Raw genomic sequence first — 27119 nt, forward strand, 5'->3', positions numbered from 1 at the left:
CCATAATCATAGCCGTATCCCTGATTATATCTTGGACCATTGTAATTCCTGTATTGAGGACGTCCACTGTATGAATTTCCAGATCCATAGTTTCCTCTTCTGGACTGTGGCTGAACTCTGTCATATGGTTCACCAAAATCTTTGTAATTCCTGTTTGTGCGCTGTTGTCCTGATCTCTTATTTCCTTCTTCCATAGCACTGACTTTGGTAGTAAGCTGTTGAATCATTCCTTTAAGTTCCTTAATCTCATCTCCTTTCTCAGCTTCACTTGATGCTACAGCCATATTAGATTGTGCCTTCTTCGTTTCATGTTCCTTTTCTACAAGTCTGATTTCCTTCCTAAGTTCATCAAAATTGGTCAGTGCATCAAATTTGTATCCAGTAATATCCTTAATCCATTGATGTAATCCATTCCAGAATTTTGATCTTAATTTCTCATTTGCATCCTCCTTGGTTGCAACTCCTTTGATAACAGCTTTCCTATAAATCTCCTCTAACCGACAACTCCAACTCATGCTATCCTCTCCTTTTTCTTGTCGCGCACTGTAAAATTGCTCCATGATGGTTTCTCCTCGTTCTATAGTGCCGAATACACTCTCCATCTTGTCCAGTATCTGGGTGACAGTGGCTCCAGGACCAAGTCTCATGGCAACCTTTCCTGCATCTCCTCGCAATGATCTCCTAATTGACTGAGCAATTGTTTCCTCCTTGTACTTCTCCTTGATCAAGCAGTCAACTTCATATCGCCAAAGATCATATGTGGTGTCATTCTTGCTGCCATCTCCAGAAAAGCAAGAGATCTTTGGGATGTGGGAACTGATGGTGCTTCCTGATGCTGATGAATTTCCAGTATCCGTGTGTGGTTCTGTCTTTACATTGACAAATTCCTCCTCATTCATTTGTGCAACATACTGAGTCATCCATTGTTTGAAATCCTGTGCTGTATCAGCTTTAGGTTTTACATTTAATTCTTTGAAAACTGATGCTATTTGATTGAGTTCCTCCTGTGAAATTTCTACTGACATGATGATTTGTTGTTGATCGATTTCTGAATAAACTTCTCTAATTTACTAAATACTAAGTACCTAGTAACTAAATCTACCTTAATTATCTTAATAAATCTAAATTATGTAAATTACATCCTCTGAAGTTGAAGAATCCAATGTGTAATCCAATCCCAAGAGTCCGAAATGAAGTTGAAATATTAAAATCTTACTAATTAATAAAACTAATTAAACTTAAATTCTAAATATCTACTTAATTAAATTTTAATTCAATGTAATGTTCACTAAATTTCACTGAAATGTAAAAGTATTATTCACCTGAAAAACAAAATTTGATATTAAATTTCTAAATAAGCTGAAATGAAAATAAGTAAATTAAATATCTTAATAAGTTCGATAAATATATATCAAAGTTCAAAGAATGTACCAACTAAATCCTAAATAAATATAACCTTAATCTAATACTGTATTCTAAATAACTACAGTGGTTTTAAGTAATGAAGGATAACTCTAACTACAAACTTACACAAGGAAGATAACTCTGTTCTTCAGTACATCGTGTGCGCTCAAGCGTGACGAACTCTCGACCAGGGGTCAAATACCCGATGTAAACAAAATCACGCAAAATCAAAGTAAACGGAACAACAATGCAAAAAAAATGAAAAGGAATTCAATGGGTAAACAATAAATGACGGACAATGGTGAAAACCACCAACACTGATTACTCAAAGTAATGTGACCTTAGGAATATGTACTTAAAAGTACAGCAATCTGAGTATTAAATGAAAGATTTCACATATTTACTACAGGGGTGATATAGGGGTGATAAAGCAACTAAATACTAACTAGATCAACAAATATGATCAAAACAATTAACTCACTAGACACTACCTCAAAATCACCTGTAAACAACCTGTACCTGAAAGTCTAAATGTAGGTCACTAATGTCAAGGTCAGCTGATCAAGAGAAAAGAGATTAATGTAGGGTGGAAACGGGTATCTTAGATTAATAGAATTAATTTCTTGCACACTACAATTGTCTTTTGCTCAAAAATAAATAATATTTACATTTATATTATATACAGGAAGGATATAGCAGGCTATTTACTGTATAACACTAGTATGCCTGTCTGACTGGTCAGTCCAAAATACACGTGTTCTGAGCACAACAATAAAAAATACCTTACCGTGCTGGCAAGCTTCTAAACACCACAATGAATAAATATAGTCACACAAAGTTCAATTTTGTCACTTTCACTGAAAGTCCAGTGTTGAATGGATTATGCAGTAATCACAGTCTCTATCTGTACACGCTATATACCACGTCGGTGGATCCTAGATCCTCCTAGGCGTGAGATCCTCACGGTCAGTCTCGCAATGGGCAGTCAGCCAATCCCACCGTGGATGCCATTGAAATGGGGTTCGTTTATATGAGAATAATGACAAACGCCATGCTGTCGTTGTTGATAAATATATTCACTCTCAGTATAATCAGTATTATCACAGCTCTATATGTGATATAGAGCCACAACTCCAATATATATATATATATATATATAGCTGAACACAGCTGTACTCTATTCAGTGATATTCTGTCCTGTCTTGGTCATTGTCATAAATAAGTCATCATATCAAAAGCCAATATGTCTACTCAGACCAAGATCTCCAACAAAAGTAATTAACTAAGTAAAAACCAAAAGAGAGGGAAACTAACCAACCAATGAAATCCAAGTTGGCCTGGACACTACACAAGATATATATAGAAAGGGACAGGGGTTTAAATGACCACTGTGATGTCATACATCTATAAATAACTAAATAAACACAGATTGATGTAAATAATTCCATGTGGATTTATTCAATAAATGAAATGCTGTAAAGAAATAAATATGACAATTTAACTGAATTAATTTAATCCTGAAATATAATAATTAAAATAAATCACTCTATCACATAAACATGTAAAGGACGACAAGCATTAATCTACTATAGGTGCAACAAATAGGCTTTCATTTTAGATATCTAGCCTAGCGCCTAAATTACTGGTATATGATTTTGAACGCACCCCATATTTTACATATGAAAATTATGCATGTAGCAAAAGACTGTTATATTCAGAAAAAGGGATCCCCTCCCCCACCTTCTGCGTTCTAGATGGGTATGTATCAGCATATTTTAAATTCAGAGGAGCGGATGGTAAACCCTGGACTCGCGAAAATAATGAATCTGCACTAACATGACTAGGGATGCACCAGTTTTCCTGCATGACATTTCTTTCCATCGCAACTCATTGTTGGGAAAATATCTTCTATTAGTTTGTCTTAAAAAAAGATAATACATGCAAATTGATGGAAAAAAGAAAATGTACTGTTCATATACACCAGAGAAAGTATTATCAGTTTTTTTAAATCAATCTACATCAAACTAAATGTACCATAACTATTAGTACCAAGACATTTCCTTGCTCTCGCTTTATCCTTAGTATAGATTGTAATAATTTGAAGGTATTTAATGCATTCTGAATAAAATATATGTTTATCTTAAGATTAAATCAGCTGTCTCGGTTTGATTTTGCCTTTAAGCGTTTGTTAACATGTATAATCGATTTCAACAGGTTGTTATAACGAGTTAGCAGGTGTAATACAGAGATTTCACCATGTGTCTGGAATTTCTCAAAATGTCGGATACACAGTCTGCAAGAAATGCAAGAAGAAGGAAGTATGAAGAAAAACCCAAACAAGGATTTTTCCGGAATTGTAAGTCCATATCTCTCTCTCTCTCTCTCTCTCTCTCTCTCTCTCTCTCTCTCTCTCTCTGCACGCATGTACAGTACATGTATGTGTGTGTAGAGGGGTTGGGGTTGGGATGAGGTTACATTTATGATGTACAACATTTAGCAATTTACAATATTAAATAAACTAGGAAGTCTGTGAACTAATTTTGATTTAAAGTTAATAATTCTTATATGGAAATATTAAATAAAACATTTTGCGTACTTAATGTATCTCAGTCATATAATTATGTTACATGTAGCAGAAAATGGCTCCATATACCCTTTCTCTTCCACAAATATGTATTAAAGTGTTTGGGTTCTTACATTATTTGATCGATGAGACTGTTTAAAGTGTTGTATACGTAATGATTCAACACTGATTACTTCTCTCTCTCTCTCTCTCTCTCTCTCTCTCTCTGAAATAACTTCGGTTATGGCTTCCTTTGTGTAAAATAATAAATTCAGTTTGCCAAATAAGATATTAAAAGTATATATTAAACAAAGAAGATAAGTAATGAAATCTAATTAATACAGCTGTGGTGTCTGTGGGGATTGAACCCAAACTATGACTGGCAAATTAACCATTAAACCACGCAGTCCTCGGTTTTTGACCATATTTTATAGATATGTTATAAACTTGTAGGTCATTTTTCATTTTTTTTTAATTAATTTTTTTTTTACAATTATTTAAAACAGATTTTTGTGTGCTGTATCATTTCGATAAAGGGCACGCACATAAAGGGGGTCTTTCGAGAGAGAAATGCCAGTAATGTTTGAATTTTATTGAATTTCTGTTACTCAAAAGCTCATTGTGATTCCATTATACAACATAAACACGCGTTTAAAATGTATCAAGCACGGTCATCTGACTCGTGTGATGCTTAATGGGACCTGAGGCCTCATTAGATACAGCTGTTACATGTAAAATCATGTACTTTATTGTGCAAAACTATGACTAAATGATATATTGAGCGATTTCGGGCGAAAAACAAATCTGACCAATGAAAGTAACAGATTTATCATCTCCTCAAATTTATTTTTTCATCAATTTTTTGACAAGGCATGCATGGCCGATACATTAAACGTTTGGGTTAAGAATCACTTCGATTGAAATCAAGTCTTTGATCCGCTTGCCGTAATTGATATGGTGATGTGGCGACATATCAATTTTTTTTTTGGGGGGGGGGGGGGGTGAAATATGTGATTCTCATCAGATTTGTTTGATAATAATCATTATTCTTTTATCGAATAGTTTAGCTCATTTGTCTTAATTCAGTCCTGTAGCAATAGGTGTAATGGGTGATACAGTTTCTAACGCTAGTACTGAAGATGTATTTGTTTTCAACTTAAGGTTGTTTGACCCTCTGATAAGAGAGATAACTCTCAATTGGATAATGAATATTATTCCTTTGTATATTTTTTTAAGTGAACAGGCTATTTTTGTCATGTTTTGCTCCGCAAGGTATGGTGAAATTGTGTGCATTTCAATCAAAAATTAGATTTCTCTTGAAAAATCTTTATCATTAAGACAAACATTTATATATGATTAATCTTAGTGTCTATGAACCCAGGCTTTATGTACTTTTGAGATAATTTAAGAGAAAACTTTCTTTATATTATTGCAATCCCCAACCCCTGATACGACTGTAGTAAATTGAAGGAAAAACGTGTCTCCTTCCAGGGGGAATTCTGCAACTCCCCTCCCCCTTTCGTCACTTATTAAGATACACTGGGACAGAAGCCTCAATATATCAGATTTTTTTGTCCTATTTAAATTTAAAATAAAATCACTTATGCCCCAACTGAAAAAAGTTTCCTCGGGATCTATTTATATGTATAATTCTCATAATATCTCAGTTTTGTTATATTCTTTTCAGTAATGATAAATTGCTGCTACTTAATTATCGCTTTTGCATTTCCCAATAATTAAAACGAGTTTTTCTTTTATATCAGCTTCTCAGCAGAAGATATGTGCCTTGAAATTATATTTTGCATAAAAAACTGTGCGATCAAATTTTTGCAATCTCAACTCCAATTCAAAATGCTGAATGCATATAAAAGATTTCAAATATAAACAATGAAATAAAATTTCAATATACTTAGAATGAGGCACGTCTGGATTTACATTATTGTTCGGGTTATATCGTACGCAAGTCTATAATAACTGGATATTTCACTATAACCAACTTATCTCAAATAGCGTTTTATAAAAATGAACTCGACATTCAGTATTGATTCTGACGGTCTGCCCTGGTAACAGATGTTTTCTTGTGTCATCGCGTTGAACGTGGTTCACTGCAGTGGTGATTTATATAAGATGATTGTACTTTTTAGTGCAAATCACGGAAAAGCTATTTTTATTGTGATTTCTTTGTTTTAAATGTAAGTATTTTCTAAAAGAAAATTCCAACGTAATTCATTGTAAAAGACAATGCATATGATTTCTTACTAATTGTTTCATAATTATATTTTTATCTCTTTTTCTAAATTGTACTTGCAAAGATTTCAATGCATATGATAACTGTTAATACTTTTCCGTTTTAACCAAATCATAAAAATGCTTTCAACTGCCTCAAAAAATATCTTGCTTTCTTAGCATTATCTATTCAATATCTGGTTTCACCAACGAAGTAGAATTGAGCAGGGGCGGATCTAGGATTTTTTTTCCGGAAAGAGGAAGGGGGCCACATCAACTGTACCAAATGTTAGATTGGAAATTTCTTGACATGCACATCCCCCTGAAAATCCTATTTCGGGGGGGGGGGGGGTCCAAGGTGGTTGGAACCCCCTGACCCCATTCATTCCCTCTAGATCCTCCCATGTAGAGGTCATATTAACAGAACATGTTGCATTGGTTATCAATATATAATGTCCTGAAATATTTTGCAAATTTTATAATTCCCTCGAAAAATACCATTGATGCCAATTTTAAGATTTAATGTTCAAAAGTTTGACCAATGACCAATATATTAGGCTGGAAACATTCAACTGTGTCCGTCCTATCAGTGTCTGTTACAATAATGTAGCTATTTAATTCCCCTACAATATTTTACATCACACAGTTGGATTGGATATCGATGTATGATTATTTGAATGGATGTATGATGTGCATTGAATGAGAAAAAAATATTTAATGAATGTCATTTTGTTGTTTTTCAGTGATAGACTCGGTTAGATTTCGTGGGAAGAAGATGGGCGCTGTCCTTGGATTGGTGGACACAAAATTAACGTCATTTCAGAAAAAGAAATTACTTCATGAATTCACAGTGTTCTTTGGTAAAAACAATTACATAACTGGTTCTATTCATAACACATGGCCATTGAAATCTACAATTAATTTTAAACAATTCAGTTTTTAATATTGTGGCTATTGCAATTGGGATCTGCAATTTTTTTTTATGTTACATGTATATTAATGACAATTTAACATAAAAAGTCTTAAATGTTAAATCTTACTTATTTTTTAAAAAAAATACTTAGTTTAGCTTTATAGAGAAAGAAAAAAAATGGACTTCAGGGGGCGGATTCAGAATTTTTATTTCGGGTGGAGGGATAGATTAAAGTGTTAAATGAAACTAACGACACTTGTAGTTAATGGGAACAGGTTAAATGGGGTTTTATCATAAGTTTTATCCAGACTTCCTTAGACTACGGATGTTCTGCCATAATGATTGATCTAAATATACTAGTATTTTTTTTTCATTAACAGACCTTAGCAAAGATGGAAAATTGGATTGGAAAGATTTTGATATGGCTAGGCAGGTAATAATTTCAATTAATGTACTAAAATGTCTACAAATAATGATGTTATGGTAGGCTACAGCTATACCGATTACACACAGGACTGCACTGAATAATCACCTGCTAGTATAATGCACTTGCAAACATACAGAAAGGCAAAAAATCACAAGACAATAATTTACCACAAAGTATAATTTTTAACACTTAAAATTTTCGACTCGATCTAAACCTTAATGTACAGAAATCTGTCTTCTTTTTCAAGGATAGTAAATGACCATAATATTTTTTCTTTAAGAAAATTTGCGAAATGAGCGGCTGGAAGCCAGGTACTGATAAGTACATTAAAACACACGAACTGTTTGTAACAATTTGGAGGAAACTGCAGGACGAGGGCGATGAAAACAACGACGGACTCATCACAACGGAGGAGTGGGTAATGTAACGATTACCAGAAATTGTTTATTGTATGAACTTTAAATATAATGTCTTTATAATGTATTCAGGATAGTTTAATCTTAATTACGTCTGGTATTCATAAAACATTCACCAAGAAGAAAGGGTTTTAGAATAATTAAAATTCACCTTTTTACAACAATCTTTTACTACCATACCGTATAGCGGGAATTTTTAGCGGGGTGCTAACTGTGGCTTATTTTCGCATTTTTGAAGTAGCTCGCTAAAATTTTAATCGCTAAATTTGCACCATTATGTATAAGTACTGAATTCAAGAAGAATATTTTTTTTCAGTCTGTTGTCAAACATCATATCTCTCATTTGGTGTTGGTTTTTACTCAGCTCTTGCCCAAATCAGTATTCATGTGTATCTTAAACGTACTGAAAACGCATCCAAAAGATGAACTTCCTCTACTTTACACGTTAAAGAACTGTGTGTCCGCCAAAAAAGATCCGCCAAAATTGTTGGCATACCTTTGAGCAAGCAAACCGTCAAATTTTTGCACCCATTAAAGAATCCGGCTATACGATAATTATCTTGATATGCTGGTATTAAAGTCTGTTTACGGTACCATCCAATTAGGAATGACAAGTACACTGAAGTATAATATATATAGTATAGTCACTGTGGTTTGAAACACAGATATGAATCAAAATATAAAATAGAACTTTAGTAACTCGAACACTGATATCTCGAATACCATGAATATGTTGAAGCGATTTGAAAGCCCAAACCTCTTATTCTTCAAGTATATTACCAAGGATACCTCGAATCCCAATGAGTTCGAGATAACGAGGTTTGACTGTATAGGAAAATTATGATGCATATATTATAATGTATGTTGCACATAAGCTACATGTACATATAGTGCATGCATTTCACGCAATCAATCTGTCTCTTTCCAAAAAAAGTTGAAGATGTGGCAGAACTTCAGTGAACAGTGTATTAAAGAGGGAAACAAAGATGACAAGGTTCCGAGTGAGCGGAAGCTTCCCGAATGGCTTGAGAACTACATCCGGTACAAGTTTGACCTCTTTGACAGGACCGGAGATGGAAATATAGACTGTGACGAGTTTGAATATGTACTTGGGGATTTCGGAGTTCCGGCAAAGGATGCCCGTTCTGCTTTTCTCATGATCTCAAAGGTAATAAGACCGCGGAACATTAACTGGTAAAATTGGAAATATGCAGCTTACGTCATTTCCATCTGTTTAATGACAGACAATGGAATGGGCGGGTACAATTCCGCACGGACGTCCGAGAAAACATTGGATTGAAATTCTAGTTTGAAATTCATTTTCAATCCACCTCAGCTACGCTAGAAGGCAATGTGTTACTGATTGACCCAGAAGACAAACAATTACAATATCGGAATATTTTAAAGTTTAAATATATAAATCAGAATTTCTGTCCAGTGTTTTGAAAGACATATAAAGGGAAAAATATCTGATTGCTGTTATGTATGTGCATGCATGTGTTGGGGGGTTGGAGGGGCTGAACGATTATAGAAATAAAAAAGAAAAGTTTTTTTTTTTTTTTAGTTGGACAACCCCTCCCTGTCTTTGTTTGTCAAACATTTTTCAGTGAAGACAAAACTAAAGAAAATACCTCTTGTCATCCTAGAAATAAATATGTTTTGTCATGTGAAGGCATGATCTGACTAGACAACCCCCCCCCCCCTTCTAGAATCAAATAGCCATTCCCTGAAAAAAATAATCTCTGTCTTCTATGACTTTTATTTGTCCTCAAAATCATAGGCTAAAAACTTATATAAACAATGATGAAATTGAATTTCAAACATGTATTTGGGAATTGAAATTATTTCATCTTTTGGATCATACATTCACGCTCAGGTGGATTGAAAATGAATTTCAAACTAGAATTTCAATCCAATTTTTTTTTTTCGGACGTCCGTGCCGAAATGTACCCGCCAATTTCATTGTCTATCATTAAATGTTTTGACTGTAACAGATAGAAAAGACGTAAGCTTATTCCAGTTTTGCCAGTTAATGTTCCACAGTCTTATTAAACTGGTGGTCTGACCTCAAACTTGTAAGTTAATCTCAAATGTAAGTTTAAACTGGTGAATGGAAGGGCAAACAGAGAATATACTAAATTAATTGTATAGTTAGCTCTTGCATACTGCTCCTTTTCCAATGCACAGTCGCAAAATTGAAAAAAAAAAAAAAAAAAAAAAAAAAAAAAACACTACAATTCTGATTTCCAGATCATCTAATATTTATGTCAGGGTTTCAGGATTTTAAAATTAGATTAAATTGGTATTGTTATAAGCCACCCAATTTCCTAACACCTGTGATGGCCTTGTATTTAGCTCAGATTGTAGAGCATCCAGAGGTAAAGAGGCCTGGATTCAAATTCTATTTTGGTTCATTGCATTTTCTCCCTTCCTGTTACATTTGGTGCTGTGGTATACCCTGGAAGTGATTGTAGGTGAAAAACCTGTCAGGGATGAACCAGGGTTGATGCATGTCTTCGGGGGTAAAAAGCATTTACGGATGAAGGAATGTGGTGATTATACCTGCTTTGATCGCCGGTGACCAGAGAAGTTCATTTGGTTAAGAGCAACCTGTTAGTTCAGTGGACCCGGAATCGAATCCTGGTCGTAGTATATATAAGTTATGTCAACCTCATATGAAATAGAAATTTAAAATTAAAATCAATATTCTATTCATAGAAGTGAATGTGGGATTAGGCAACATTTAAATACTATAATTTTGAAAATGTTTGTAATACATATAAGTTATGACTGGAAAGGATTTTCAGTATAGGTACCTAGCTTCTGAAAATAATTTTTTTTTCAAACATAATTAATATGCTTTTTGCTGTTTTATTTGTAGAATAATGAGAAGAAAATCGACTTTGAATATTACAAAGAACTGTGTACGGACTACTTCCGGTCTAATGACCCCAGTGCACTTGGAAATTTTATCACAGGAAAACTAGTTTTTGGGGACACATGACTTTTTGTTCTCATATTAATTTCACTGTAGACAAAGTTAAATGCTGCATGGAATGTAAACATCCAAAAATCTTATCAACATAATCAACATAATGACTTAATTTTTTTTGTTAATATATATATTTATGTTCATTTGACTTCAGCGACTTGCACTTTTATTTGAATATAATTTTGCCCATATGCATTGAATTCAATAATATGAATATTAATAAGCTTCACTGTGAATTTATTTGTTTGAATACAAGAGCCGGAAAAGTTTGAAAAGATTTTACTTGGCTAAATGAGAAGGCAGCATGCACCTTTCTACAACAGGACCAGAATTGATAAATGATTTTAATTTCTTAACTAGTATATCTGTATCAAAAAAAAGCGCTATTCTGGGACTATGATAAAAGAAATTTATTTTAAAATGCAATAAAATCACATTCAAAGAAACGTATACGTAGATGGCAAACTAATTTGCAAAAGAACATTTAAAGGTGCTTAGATACATATTTAAACTTAATATTTTCTCAAATTTTCTATATAATATTACGACTTGTATATTGCAATAGCATTTCACACGAAAATATTGGAACTACGAATTCCGGGACGCGTTTGATTAACAAATCTTTGCACTTACACAAATTTTAACTTTATCCTTAATATTTAAGAGAAGAAGCGATTTTGTTACATGTATGTATTAAGGAAAAATATTACATCTATAATCCAGAAAATTCAGAGTAGAAATGTTCGAAAGCAAAACCAGCTCACCATTAGGTCAGTCCATGCTCTGTGATGTGTACAGAATTTAAAAAATTGAACACACCCATGAAACGTAAACTGTTTTTTCTAAACAGGGCACGAGCACTGTTATTGTTAATGTTTACGATTCACCGGGTGTGTTCAATTGTTAAACTCTGCATACATCACTGAGCACGGACTGACAATACTGTGAGTGGGTTTTGCTGTCGAACATTTCTACTCTGAATTTTCTGGGTTATAGTTTTAATATTTTTCATTAATACACAACAAAATTGCCACTTTTCTTAAGTATTAAGAATAAAATTAAAATATGTGAAAGCGCAAGGATGTGTCAATCCAACACGTCCAGAAATTCGAAGTTTAAACAACTTCGAGATGAAATAAGATTTTTATTATATTTTAGTATGAAATGCTATGGCAACATACAAGTGATGAAATTATATAGAAAATTTGAGAAGATGTTAACTTCAAATCTGTGTCCAAGCACCTTTAATCTTGGTCATACTACTATTCCTTCAGTAAAACGGACGTACCCTTAATTGGAGTTATTCATTTGTCGTGTGCATCATCATCGTTGTATGTTCAATACGCATTTAAATGTACATGTATCATAAATTATCTTTTTTAAGTTTGCATTACAAGTGTACATTGTTGAATCTAAGAGACAGACGCATGTTCAGGTTTTTGAATAAATTGATAATTTAGCTATTGATACATAATTTTCGTTTACTTTCTTTTTTCTGATTATTTCGTTGGTAGTAGTTTTGTCCAGGAGCTACACGACGTGAACAAAAAAATTGTTTTGGAACAATAACAGACTTTTCTTTTATCATTAAAGGAGGCCAGGGGAGGGAGGTGTCATTCGCTTGTTTCTATGAAGAATATTAACCCCCAGTCTGATTGCTACAATGCGTATCATTATGTACGAATGGCTTTTAAAATTGAACCATTATATGAAATCCTCTTCTTGTATTTTTCTATTTTTAAGTTTACAACTTGCTCGTGAGGAGGTCTTGGGGACAAGGATTTTTATTTCCTTGTGACCAAATTTCTACTCTAAAAAAAAAAAAACAAAAAAAAAACAAAAAAAACCCCATGATTTCAGGGATAGGGAAAATCTATAATATCCTTATAACCCAGATGTCCATATATCCGGATTCCTAATAGGCGGGTTCTACTATATCAAGTTTTGAAAAAAAAAGGTGCAACATCTGCTTTGAAGGTACATGTAGTTTAAATTTTTTTTCTCCCAGGGCGCTTCCCTACGTGTATGTTAGAACTGTTCAATAAATGTTTCCAGAAGAAAAAGCAGTTGAGAGAAACATATAAAAGATAAACGAGGGAAAACTGACTTGAATTTTCAGCTACAGGGAAGTTCAAAAGACAACAGCCGATTTAAAAACTGATATTCAAACAAACCTTTTTTTTCAAAACCTTTATTCCTCTTTAATGTAATAAACCACAGATACATTATATGTCAAATAAAACAAAATAGTCTAACACTACATGTACAAGCTTATCTAGCTTTCAAAAAAAAAATCTTTGACAAAAACATTTTAATTCTATTTTTTTTTTTACAAAATGTTAAAAAAAAACATGCACAAGAAAACCAATACAATTTATACAGACATTAGATCAGTTCAGTTAAATTTAATAATTAACTGCAGCTGCACTTTCCTGTCCAACTCAGATTAGAATATTATATATATAACAGGTATTGAAATGGCAAATTTTATCATCAGAAATGCACTGCATTAGAGTTCAAGCACTTTAATGCATGCTGGCCTTTCCAGGAATTATATAGAAATACAGTTGAACTTCGGTATCTCGAACATCGATATCGCGAATACCATGGTTAAGTCAGTGAATTGCAAATCTCATCCGATTGTAATATATACATGTATTTTAACCTCAATATCTCGAATCTTTGGGTATCACAAACCTTTCTCTAACCCACATCGAGTTCGAGATAAAGAGGTTTGACTGCAGATTGTAAAAGATATTTTTCAAGGCAACTGAGAACGCGTTAGCATCAATACCATGACAAAACCTTTTGGTGAATCTAGATAAGCAGGATTCAGCATATATGTAGGTTTATTTAAAAAAATAAAAAAAATTATAAAATATTTTCTTTTTTTACGTAAAAACAAAATTTTCACCTATTAATATTATTTTTAAGCTTAGGTCATTACCCCATCATAATACCTCTTCCCCATTAATTCTGAAGGATTGGGGGATATGATACCCTTTTGACATACTAGTAATTTACAGTCATATTTGATAAGGGGCTGTTAATAACATCTTGATTTTCCATCATTTTCTTAAGTGCTTACAATGTAGTTTCATTACTGGACCATAAGGTAAAAATGGAGGGGTTTTCAGTGAGGATACATTTTAAGTACCAGATTATGAGCATGAAACATTTTGATATGATCGAAATACAATATTTTTTTTTACATGGACGATTACATAGGTAGTAAGGCAGTGAGTATAATTATATTTCTATACTACATTTCCAATATTATATACAGGAAAAACATTCAGTGAATTTGAAGTTAACCTTAGAATTCTACATATGGGAACCATTAATATGATACAAAAAATGACACCTTAGATAAAAAGCTGTATAATTATGTACAGTTGAACTTTGATTTTTTCAAATTCCGATTTCTCAAATACCATGGATATTTTAAAGTGAATTGCCATATTTAATTTAAGGAAATTATATTATTTACAACAATTTCAGACAATCGAAAATCAGGTTTTCCATCATGAAACACATAAAAATCAGAAAATCAATTTGCTTTTTTCTTTTTTTTTTTTTTTGGAAATTAAGTGTTTCTTTGGTGAATACAATATGTACACAGTACATCTCCAAAACAGTGATGAAATATTTAGTAAATTCAAATAACAAACACACACACACACAGAAGTTTAAATAACACAAACACATTGTAATGAAAGATTAGAATTCATATAGAGAAAAAAATCTCTGCAAGTGTTGTCAATCAATATATGCATGTACAAATGTAGATCTACATATTAAAATAATTGGAATGTCAATTTATTTCACACAAAATATACAGTATATCAAAGTACATATGAAAGTCAAGAATTGAATTCTTCTTTTCCTAAATGTGAAAAAAAAAATCTCAATCCCCCACCTTTTTTATTTTTTTCAAATTATTTAATAATTCTGTGGGAAAAAAAAGAAAAAAAATCTATGAAAAATAAAAATACTGTTATGTGTAAAGGTGGGAAGACAAAAGGTTAATTTTTTATAACCAAGCAGATTACACATGTATGTGCAACTCATTCATAGATCAAAAAGAAAACTAGGAATTACTGAGTTATAAATAACTGAAAAAAATATATATGGGTTAATTTTGTATCTATGTAGGTCTAATAAGGAAATACAGTAAAATACAATTCTAGCAAACAAACTTATAATGAATTCATGTTTACAGAAAAGTGATTTTTAATCCCCATGTTTTCAAAACACTTTCTAATCTTAATGAATAAAATGAATTACATGTACGTTAAGAAATCTAAATTGCACATCCTTCGTACTTCGCTATAACTGTACATGTGTTTTACTGTACATAACATTCTCTCCTTCTTCCTCAAACTAAGAAAGAATTCCATTAAATTTTACATGTGTACCACTACCAAATAAATAAGTACATTACATGTACAGCAGCTAATCAATAATTATTATTAATTAATTTACAATAACATCTGATACATATTATTATCCCACATAAATGTTTATGAATACAGAGCATGGATATTTGGCAAGTTCTACAAATCCTTGGTTATGGCACTTTATAAATGCATTGCATCTTAAAAAACACAGGCCTGTAAATAGGAATAGTGTAGGAAAATATTACTGAGATTTTTTTTTTTACATCATTAAAGTGTTGGCCAATCTCATCATATAATTATAGAAAATAAAATTAACAATTACCATATACAAATAGATACACATGGTATTATGAAACCATCTTCATTCCTCAATGGCTAATGCATGTAACTTGGATCAAAAGAACAGAATCCAAAACAAAATAGCTATATTCATATACCCTTGGAGAGCAAAGTAACATAGATAGAAATTACAGCTAGGGTATACCCTGTTATATCATAGGTTCATTTTTAAAAAGAAACATTTTTTTTGGCAATAAATACTACAAGATGAGATGAACATAACATTATTATAACATCAAACACCATTAAACATAATTAATCAAATTTACATAAACAGAAGACGAAAAGACATCATTTTCATTTTCAATCCACTGACACAACTCTGCTTTTCCTTTTCCCATCAAATGATCTACAAAAGCATGAAATATTGCTATCTAAAAAGCTGCTAGATAAAATGATTTCTAAACTGCTTAAAATCAAATACATTTAATTCATTAGAACTGCCCCCCCCCCCTCCCCAATGGTGGCCAAGTCCACTCCCCCTGGATCCACACCTTGCAATGTTAGATCCCCATGACAGAAAGATTGTATCTAAGAGAGTTCATGAAAACTTTTAGTTAAATGATTTCCAGTGAATTTGCAGGCAACCCAAATAACTTGAATGGCATTTCATTCTCTGACAAATGGAGTTGCAAATGAAACTCTGATATATTACACTATGTTCTCAAGGATGCTTTGTGGTAATCCGATAGAAATTAGCCAAAGCTCTTCTAAAGAGGAAGACGGTACTACATGTACAAGTAAATAGGACAAGAGCAGATGGGCCATAATGCTCACTCTGGCTTTCCTGTTCTTCATCAGCAAATTAATTTTTTTCTTATTTTTCCTAATATTTCTTTCATAAATTCTTTGACTCAACATTGTAAACCAAAATCTAGCCCTAGGGAAGCTATGATTTAATCTGAGTGGTATCAACACAATGTCGGTATGATCAACATGGGGCTATCTAATCATATAAGTTTCATCTTTTTAGGCCCAGTGGATTTTTAAAAGATGCCATTAAATTCTCACTAATTCTTAATAATCTTCCCTTGAAATAAGGTGCAGCACTTCATTTGAACAAATTTGAATCCCCTTCAAACAAAGATGCTTTGTGGCAAGTTTAGTTAAAATTGGCTTTTGAGAAGATTTTCTGAGTGGCTTTTGAGAAGAAGCTGAAAATGTCAAAAGTTTACAGACAGATGGACACTGGACAAAATGTGATCAAAAACTTAGGTGATCTTAAAACACTTACGAAGATCTCAACAAGATGCTGCCTTTGTGTTGGAGTTTAGTTGAAATTTCTGGGTCATACTTTTTCCATGTTTTTCCCCCATCCAAGCTGTATTCAGTAGGAGTTCCTGGGAAAATTGTGTTTACTTCCAAAATTGAGTTACTGAATCTGAAAATGGTATCAGGAACATGTAATTAAGCATAAAAATGGAAATTTTTATCAAAATTTTCTTATTTCAAGATAATATATACACAGGAAAACCTGTCTAATCTGACACCTGTGCAATCTGTTTTGCTGTGAATTCTGACTTTTACTTTATATTCATTCCCATTATTTTTCATACATGTTCCTTACACTGTGCAATCCAATACCCTGTCTTTTCTGACACAAAGATTTATGGCATTTAGAATTAAGATAATTCTAGTACATTTTTATTTCTCCTTTATGATAACATGGCTGTCAAAAAGATGCTAAATTCATGTATTTGAAATTCGTTTTGTGAATCACCAATCATCTTTGCATTTAAACCTATGTACTTCCCGTACTCCCTAATATACCACACACCAATAACAAAAAATGTCATTGTAAATTTAAACCTGCTAGATAACTTTTCTACAAGCAAGCATCATTTTTTAAATCTGCTTTAACTGCACTCTGCTTTTCTGACTTTGGTAAAATAAATGACCTCAAACTTTTATTACCTTCCCCCAGGAAGATCTAAGCGATACTTGACCCTCTTCTCCTCCAATCGCCTCAGCTCTTTGTGACCCACTTTGTTGGCGAACACCTCCCAGTCTGTCTGCTGCTTCAGATTCCGTCTGGTCAGGTCTTTGATGTTTTCCCAGGGTGCTTTGTGCCAAGCTCGCTCTGCCAGGGCTAGTAATCGTGGGAACAACATATATTCCATCTGGTCAACATTTCTGATAGTCTCCGTCCACAAGTCAGCCTGGATTCCTAAAAAAAAAAAACAAAGTTGTCATGTTCAGACTCTTCGAAAGTAATTCTTCAGTGCACAGCCATATTCATCCAGAAGACTCATTTGGTAAACCTTGGCAGATTCTGAGGATGGAATCGGCTGAGGTGATCCGAGTGCAGAAGATTTTGTCAGGTTGCTAAGGGGCACTGTATACTTGGCCCTATGTTAATTTTGCTCTGCTTGACCTATTACACTTATATTTTAGTTGCAGGAAAAGAGAGATAAGGCTGGTTTTGAGTTTACTCAGAATTTAATTAACAACAATTTACACTGCTCAATATTTTTTTTTGGGGGGGGGGGGGGGGAGTGAGTTACTACGGCTTTGTACAATTTCATACCTTTAATATTCTGAGGTTCTTTTAAGGGGGGACAGCCCCCTGAGCACAAAATATCATCTGTCATTGGGGCCCCGTTATGCTGAGTCCCTCTGTTCCGGTACAAATCGTCTGGCTGATAACTGAAGACGGTCTGAGTGTCTATGTACCTCGTGGCCCAGTACAGACCCCTCTCCTCAGGGTCAGGTTCATAGGGGTGATCTAAGTAAAAGTATGTAGCAGGGGACATCACCACCTGTTAAAACAAATAAGATCATGTTAAAGTGATGAGAGTTAACAATGTGTATAAAATCAAAAGTAACAAGCCACAGGTTTTTGTGCCTATTCTATTTATTTCTGTAGTATTTTGTAGCCAAGAATTGGCCTGCAATTTAAAATCAGAATAGTACACACATGTATTTGCCCATTTCTTTACCACTTGTTTTTAGTTTATGACTGTCACATGAAATCTTTGAATATATAATATAGTTACATGTATGATCACTGTCAACTCTTTACCGGTATATGGCCATTCTCTATAGGATGCAACCAATCTGAAAACTAGCTTTTCTGATTTTCTATACCAGCTTATAAAGATTTGTAACTTCTCCTTACAGTTTTAGGAAACATGAATTGAAAAAAATTCCATTGATCAAAGATCATAAAGGTCATGGCCTTGCATTTAAATATTCAAATTCTTTGGTCATTCAGAAATTACCTCTCAGTGATTAGTAAGCAGCAGTATATATATCAGAACACCTGATTTCAATTAATTAGACTGTGATGCAAAGCTGTTAACCAAATGTAACTATATATACAGTAAAACTTGTCTAATCTGGATGTTGCATATTCCAAAATCTTGCCTAATACAATGTACATGCAAGTCCATTTCAGTAAATTTATTTAAATAGTTTAAAATGTTGTCTTATCCAGAATGTGGTCTAATCCGGCCAATTTTTTTGAAACCATTGGTGTCTGGATTAGACAAGTTTTACTGTATATGGATTCATCAGGATTTAGATGAATTTAAATGATGGGTATTCATAATGCATATATAAAGCTTGTATTAACCTTGTAACCAGCATTGGCGAGTTTATAAGCCAAGGAACCTTTTTTCCATTCCCAGATGTTGGTCCAGCTGTATGTATAGAGTTTTCTGTAAAGAAAAAAAAATTAAAAAAAAATAAAAAGCATACATCGCTTCAAGTAAAATTGAGTACCAGGTAATAATTTCTTTCAGTTTCATTTAGTGGATGGTTATTTTTTTTCTGCCAAACAAGAAAACACAATAAATGTACATGTATATGGAGCACACGAAGGCAGGAAAATGTTAAACACTCTACACAGAACAGACATGCAGTAATATATACTGTAAATGTACATGTACTGTATTTGTAACTCACCCCTTTTTGCTCTCTTCCACTGGATGAGGTTCCTGATTATCATTTAGGACGGCATCTTCCCATAATCCAACATTCAAGCCCTTAAGTTTCAGCTCATTCACTAGCCTCTTGAAAAAATACTTCTTCAAATCATGGTAACCCATCAGTCCCTTATCCCTTTTGAATTTCTCACACACCGGAGATCTCTCCCAGGCTCCTTTGGCGACCTCATCCCCACCCAACATGTAATAGGTCAAAGGTTGAATGTCCTTGTGCATGTCATGAAGGTTAAGTAGAATGACCTTGAAGAATTCATAGGTGGAATCGATACAAGGATTTACTGCATTGTCTGTATGGGCTTGGGCAGATCTGTATTTGGATAGGTCATCTGGATCTGTGAGACGATACTTAGCATCTTTTGTTTTCTTGTATCGGAGTTCCATGGCCTTGACTGCTGACCCGGCGTGACCCGGGACATCTACCTCTGGAATGACCTGGATGTGCCTGGATTTGGCATACCTTAAAATCTCTTTGTAATCTTGGACGGAGTAGTAACCAGATCCGGATGTGTTAGTATATGGACCAGATCCTAATGATGGTGGGAGGCAGACTTTGCGGGACGGGTCATGACAGCGATTAGCAGCAAACTAGAAATAAATTCACTCCATATATAGATTGTAACACAGATTATGTAGCCACCTTTTACTAATATACAGCAAGACTTTTAAATTTTTGTAATTTGAAAGCCATACTGTGACATCATTTTAATTCATGGGGGGTCAATGTTTATGGGCAACAAACAACTTACCGGTTCGCAAGTATGTAATTTTGTGGGTACCTTATTTTTTTGCAATGATGTTGACAAAGAAATTGTACATCGATCAGGATGTAAATTTTGGTATAAGATTGACCCATGATCATTGATCTCCCACAAACATGATTTTCCACAGTATTTAACTCTGTAATTAATTAAAGGAATGAAATTTTGCAAAGTGAATGTCTAATGTAAGCTTTTTGAAAGTAAAATTATTACAGGTAAGACTTATTTCTGGCCTATTTTTTTTATACTTTTCATAATGTCTCTATATAAGTGAAAAATTCTTGAACGGGACATAAAACATTACACAATCAATCAATCCTACCTTTGTTAACTCTGGAAACTGGGGGACTTCAAACCTCCAACCATCATCATCGGTCAGGTGGAAATGGAACTTGTTAATTTTATACATCGCCATCAAATCTAGCAGCTTCAAGATGTCTTTCTTGGTGACAAAATTACGACTTACATCCAACATCAGTCCTCGGTACTCGAAGCGAGGGGCATCTGTGATCTTAATTTTAGGAAAGCGATACCCCACCGACCTGGTTTTCTTGTCCTGCTCTTTCTCCATGAGTGAGAAAAGTGTTTGTACAGCGTAAAATGCTCCGGGTTCCGAATTTGCCTTTATCTGGATTGTGTCTGAATCCGGGTCAATCAAAATCTCGTAGGCTTCTGATAGAGAAAGTTTTGAGTCCGTAGGTAAGTTGATTTTAGTGCGGCTGAAAGTTATGACAGTTGAGACTGCTTCTGTTTTCTTCATGTCTAACTGGAGGGATTCTAAACAATAAAATGAGTTAAGATGAACATCCATGTGACAAATACCAAATATGTAATTATTAATAAGGGAATAAACAGTGTAAACAATTATACGTCTGAAATATAGCTTGAAATGTGTATCCTTTATGATATTTCACAGTTTTCTATCCTGAAATGTCTGAGATATAGAATTTATAATTATACATGTATGTGTTATATTTTAAGTAGTGAAGAGAATTCTATCTACTCAGTAGCAAATTTGGAGGGGAGGCAGGCATCTAGCCTGTGCCCCTCTAAAATTAAGAGAGTTTTTGAAAAAAAAGTGATAAAACTTTTGTAATTAAACTAATATAATTTTTAGAATTGTAATTTTTTGTTGTAATTAAGCTAACTTTTCTAGAGGTTTGCAATAATCTAAAATGTTAGAATCTTTTCGTTTTTAAGAAAAATTTGAAATAATTACCAGCAAGCAGTTTGGCCTCCTCTTTAAAATCTTGAGCATTGATAACCCAGTCACCGGTAGTTACAAGAAGTGAATCCCCATCGCCCCCCTCAACCTTGAGGGGGGTGGGGATGACGGAATTCATGGGAAGTTTACGTAGGTTACCTGTGGCTGAATTCCTGAAAAAGATATGACTTTTTGATTTCTGAGAGAAGGGAATGTGTAGTAAAAAATATCTCTGCTTGGTCCTGAGTGCTAAAACCTGTGCAGCCATGATTTTTCTTTCACCAAAAGTAAACACATGTACATGTACACTAAGCCACTTTTTATCACCTTCGATTTATTTTATTTTCAAAAGTCACATTGCAATGTTCTAATGAAGTTCAGTGCCTGAAAAAAAGCATTCAGTGTCAATACATGGAAACATACATGTGATAAGTCAAAGACCATAAAACTGTACAGGAGCCATAAAAATACTGGAATTTGGGTGAAAAAACTGTACACTGCCTATCAAAAATCGGTTCAAAAAACGGTATAAAATATCGCTTAAATTCTTCTGATAAGGCACTTTATTTCTAAACCAACAAATATATATTGTTGCAAATGTCTTATTTTAAAAGTTATAATGGAGATTTGAATGCTTTAAAATTTCATATATTGTGTTCTATAATCACAATGTTCTTATGAATTGACTATAAATTAAGCTAGTTTAGATGATAGTTTGTTGCCAGCTTTATATAGTATTAACGTGAGAGTCATTGTCTCCAGTTTTCATCTTGTTCATATTACTGATATATACATCAGCAAATGCTAAATAACAGCAGCAAATACAATCTTACATAAATTTCAGCACATAAAAACTTTAAACTATATCCTTTATTTCAGCGTAATCATGGTAATAATTAAACATCGTATATTTTAAACCTACGGAGATCTAGGTCAGATTCATGTATATCAACTTAAGAAGTTGCCTTAATTTTTTTCAATCAAGTTACGAAACATTATCAGTTATAATTAAGTACCCCTTTAACATGTTTAAAAAAGTATCTTGATACGGATTTATAGCAAGATAATTAACCCAATTGGCAGTTCACACCTTCACACGCGATGGTTTGTGTACACTACACAATTATCAGAAGGTCAAGTGTCAAACACAGGTGACATTTTCCAGTCAGACCAGTGTCTCGAGAGCGAGAATGAGAGGAAAATGGCGGCATTTAGCGAGAAATTCAAAATACTGTACAAATTTTCATATTCCGTGAATTTTGGTGTCCCGCCGGTACACGATGAATGGGCTCGAAAAACTGTACATTTTGCATACCGCCGGTACATATCACATGTATGTGGAAATATAGTTAGAAACTTATGTCTTCATATACTGTTACAGTAGATCACTATATTTTCGTTTTACCTTATAATCACCACATAACTGTTTTGTGTTTACCAGAGAGACAAAATTTGCCTATATAATCCTTTATAATACAAATGTATGAGAATTATATTTTTGTAAGCAGACAGATGCATAATTATGCGAAAATAAAGTTCTTGCGAATAAAAAGTGATTAACAGTATATACACGAATACTAAAAGTATCGATAAGATTCTGAAATTTTTAAGTTTTATATTAATACATACCTTTTAAATCTGTCGTTTACTGTAAAAGGTTTATGTAGGTCATTCTCAAATCGTTTCAACTGCGGCACTTTAGACAACTTTTCGACAAAATCCAAACTTTCACCTTGTGTGCATTTCAAAATTCTAGGGGCACATGTGGGGCATGAGACAAACCAGTTTGGAAAAGAAAAATAACGAGAAACATGAGGTCCATACGCGTCGTATTCAACCTCAATTCTGTCATCTGGATGGATAGTTGGTGGAAATTTATTCGTTGGTTGTAGACGATAAAGATTCCCACCCTCATGGAAAATCAGAAGTTCGGCATTATCTAACCTCAGACCCATGGGATAAGGAAACCTGCTATTCCCTACGAAGGTTATGTCATAAAAGTATATACTCCACACAAAGTAGGGTATTTTTAGTTGACCTACATTATGGAGAGAAATTTTCTTTAATGCGTACGATGCTGTGTTTCTGATAACTGTGAAGTTTATGATGAAGTTTTCCGCCATGTAATCGACATAGCGTTGCGATTCTTCCTCTGATACATGCTTCATTTTTTGTGTGATTCTAGCATGACCTACAAAAAATGGAAATAGAAATAATTATTAATTAATATTACTAATAGCAAGTACTGCAAAAATACAAAATTCTGAATATTGTAAATGTACTTTTTTTCAAGGAATCACCAGAAGAGATAGTGTATATGCATTTGTCACAGGTGGTGAAAAATCAAGTCTCAACTGGACTCGGGTGCACAGTGCCAGTGCTCTAACCACTGAGCTATTGAGACCTGATATATTGACCGACTTTCACACACCTGTGAATCCATAGACACATGTAATGTCTGTTTCAATACCAAAAAATTAAGATAAAAAGGGTGGATTTTGATAATTTTTTATAGATGCATCTAGCCTTTCACAGCAGCATGCAGGAATGATAGATATACCTTGATTATGTACTTCGTTGTGGGGACCTGATTTCTGGGACGGTGGTAACGAGAAAGAAAATTCCTCGATCAAGTAATGGTCACTGAAAAAAAGACAATTTGGTCATCATTATAATTTTCATTTTTTGAAACTTCAGCAAACTTTTTTCTGAGTTGTACAAGATAGCCTAACCCCCCTGACTCATTTGATTCCCATTACCGAGGGAAAAGGTAGTATTCATTTCCACATTTTTTTCATATTTGTCCCCCCCCCCCTCCAGAACCCCCCTACCCAAAACACACACAAAACAAAAAAAATAAAAAACCTTACCTTTGCATGTATCGATGGATTAATATGACAGTCAAAGCAACAATTGCAAAAAGAACAAGTTTTTTGTGCCGATTCAATCGAAGAGTAAAGCACATTATGTATCTCTTAAGGGTGGGCATGGATTATCTTATATACTGAGGTCAGGTTCTTCTTAGTTCCTCTTGTCACATTTTGAAAAATGTAAATCTTATCCCTGAAAAACAATCAATATACATGTTTATTACATAGTCTATAAATAGTCCCTATATCATCCATACAAACGCAAACAGTTCACAACACTACATATTCACTGGATTTGAAGTCATATTCACAGGAGGGTCACTGAGCATGCAGCGGCATTGTGACCTTACTATCATTATGTCAAACAATGTTGTAAACAAATTGGTTGCAACGGCCTGAGCCAGCTGCATAATTATATTAGCAGGAAAATTGTTAGGTAAGTCTTTGGCAATATTATTTCCCAAACATTTCGATGTTTTACACACAGCGAAAGGAAAACACGGAAGTTATTAGTCGTAATCCAGACATTTTTTAAATTTTTTCTAGGACTAAATTTCTTTAATAAGTTAAATGGAATCGTCATGCTGCCTTTTAATGTCTTATTCATTCAAATCCTGACTATATAATAAAACAATTATGAACTCTCTCAATGGTGAATATGGTTTGTTATTCACCAGAAAAATATCAATGTAATATTAGTATTTTTCTGGCGAATAACAAACCATATTCACCATCGAAAGAGTCCATAATTGTATATGTACAATGTAGTACATGTACACAATAGTGCCTCTATAATAACTCATCATGCTTAATATGCATTAAATGACTACTTCTACTCAACATTTAAAAAACGCCACCAAGAAGGTTTTAAAATATACACATATAATCAATAACCAGCAATCAGACTAAAGACAAATAGATTAATCTTTAGGTAGAATAATCTTACTGTGTCTCGGGATAGGCGGTCCGTAGGACAATATCATTTCAACGATAGAACATTCCATCTAATTAATCTTATAACATTCACTGATAATTCTACTTCGATTTTTTTTTTTATTAATTCTTAGTTTCATTTCGCATCTTTTTTCGGAGAGTTGCCCAATATTTCTCTTAATGTATACTTTACTAGCATTGGCTCTTAGCATTTGTAGACCTATAGCATGTATAGGCCCCTATGTTGCCGACGCTTTATATCCTGTACTTCAGTACCATGCTCATTTATAGAGGAAATTCGAACAACCTTATGTCACAATTCAACTGATAAAAGCTAAAGGATGTAAACTAGAACAAATTTCGTTTCGTTTTAGGGTTACCATTTAATGCTTCGGATGAAGAGAGTATCTTTATGGCATGTCACATTTCCGTTGATGCTTTTCTTTATCAAAAGCCGACGCAAGCAATCCTGCAAGGCAATGGACTATGACAACAAATAAACTGGTTACTTCTCTCTTTCCGAGAACCAGTTAACTCAAGTTTCGGTGCGGATCCAAAATGATCAAAAGGCGCCGTTTTAGAATTTTTAATTTAGTTTCATAACAGGCCCGTAGAACGTGGAAGGGGTTTCCACTATTTCCTAGTCTTTTGCTATAGATTTAATATGTAAATATTTATTAAGATGCTGGTTCCCCCCCCCCCCCGCTTCGTATGCATAGGGTTTTGTCTACTTTAAATTAATACACTTGTAACGGGACTGTCTAGGGGTTAGTCCCGTACATGATCCGAGTTCGGAAGGATAAAAGAATAACAAGAATTTCAGTGTTTAAAGAATTAGTTCTATATTCTGTTGAGATAACAATCATGTAAAACAAACGTAAAAGATATGAAACAATATCACATAAGATCCAAGAACGTGATAATTACCATTATTGTGGATAGGAATTTAGCCCCGATCCCGAAATACGTCTATTCGATAATTAATTATAATGTCGACTGCTCTTGATTAAACAAATGCACATATATTATATCAATAATAAATCCCGGCCGGGTACTATAGACCCGGGCGCGCCTAACCTGGACGGGTTATAACAAAGGGGAATAACTCAATACAATAAGTAAAGACAAATAGGGGAAAATATGAATGAAATATAGCACATATAGATAAATAAATATATACACAATTAAATACACATAAAACCATCACACTCCCCCTTCCTTAAGACCTAATGTGTATGAAAATACACATTAGTCCATATATAATCACATGTACGCACAATAAATCTACATAATAATTTAAGGTAACATACACTCAATTATTATCAAATTATAATATCGAAATTTTTAAGATAACAGACATTCAATTAATAACATGTATATTTATATCAACACTTTTTTTTAACAATAAATCAACAATGTCACAACTTTCACATTTACACAGTCCATCACAGTACGTCGTATTCACTCTTCAAAAAGCTTGTCCATGGCTTGAAGTCTCTTCACCTCACACTCTAGCTCACGGTTCTTTTTTTCCAATTGTCGTCTCATGTCTCTCTCTCGATCTAGTTCGGTTCGGTCACCATCCTCGATCCTCTTCTTCACTAACGCTCTCGCTCTCCCAATGACATCCATACTGTTGCACAACCACATCAAGCACGACTGCAACTCTTCGGAGTCACCCGCCTGAGGGAGGTTTGGTAGACAGAGGGTAGGTAGGTTCAGCCATG

The 27119-nt window shown here is 33.7% G+C and overlaps 2 protein-coding genes across 3 annotated transcripts; one reads left to right on the forward strand and one right to left on the reverse strand.

The window, feature by feature from the left end:
• Nucleotides 1–3620: 3620 nt before the first annotated feature.
• LOC133189508 (calexcitin-2-like) lies at nt 3621–11423 on the forward strand. Of its 2 annotated transcripts, none has more exons than XM_061324861.1 (6): nt 3621–3760; nt 6937–7053; nt 7487–7539; nt 7814–7951; nt 8884–9117; nt 10831–11423. In XM_061324861.1, the coding sequence occupies exons 1-6, from the start codon at nt 3661–3663 to the stop codon at nt 10951–10953; spliced, it is 765 nt and encodes a 254-aa protein (XP_061180845.1). In that variant the 5' UTR covers nt 3621–3660; the 3' UTR covers nt 10954–11423. The 2 variants fall into 2 exon arrangements, with proteins under 2 accessions (XP_061180845.1, XP_061180846.1); XM_061324862.1 differs by lacking the exon at nt 3621–3760 and adding an exon at nt 6109–6159.
• A 1693-nt stretch (nt 11424–13116) lies between these two features.
• LOC133189408 (beta-hexosaminidase-like) lies at nt 13117–25853 on the reverse strand. The gene is made up of 12 exons (XM_061324782.1): nt 25773–25853; nt 24460–24652; nt 24150–24232; nt 23219–23780; nt 21605–21762; nt 20708–21162; nt 19587–20212; nt 19255–19339; nt 18208–18439; nt 17595–17847; nt 16915–17061; nt 13117–16029 (listed from the first exon to the last, which is right to left on the reverse strand). The coding sequence occupies exons 2-12, from the start codon at nt 24576–24578 to the stop codon at nt 15984–15986; spliced, it is 2766 nt and encodes a 921-aa protein (XP_061180766.1). The 5' UTR covers nt 24579–24652; nt 25773–25853; the 3' UTR covers nt 13117–15983.
• Between the last annotated feature and the right edge of the window lie 1266 nt (nt 25854–27119).

The sequence above is a fragment of the Saccostrea echinata genome, unplaced genomic scaffold (assembly GCF_033153115.1).
Source record: "Saccostrea echinata isolate AGI-Se365-2 ecotype Australia unplaced genomic scaffold, CSIRO_AGI_Sech_v1 ptg000018l, whole genome shotgun sequence".
NCBI classification, from domain to species: domain Eukaryota; kingdom Metazoa; phylum Mollusca; class Bivalvia; order Ostreida; family Ostreidae; genus Saccostrea; species Saccostrea echinata.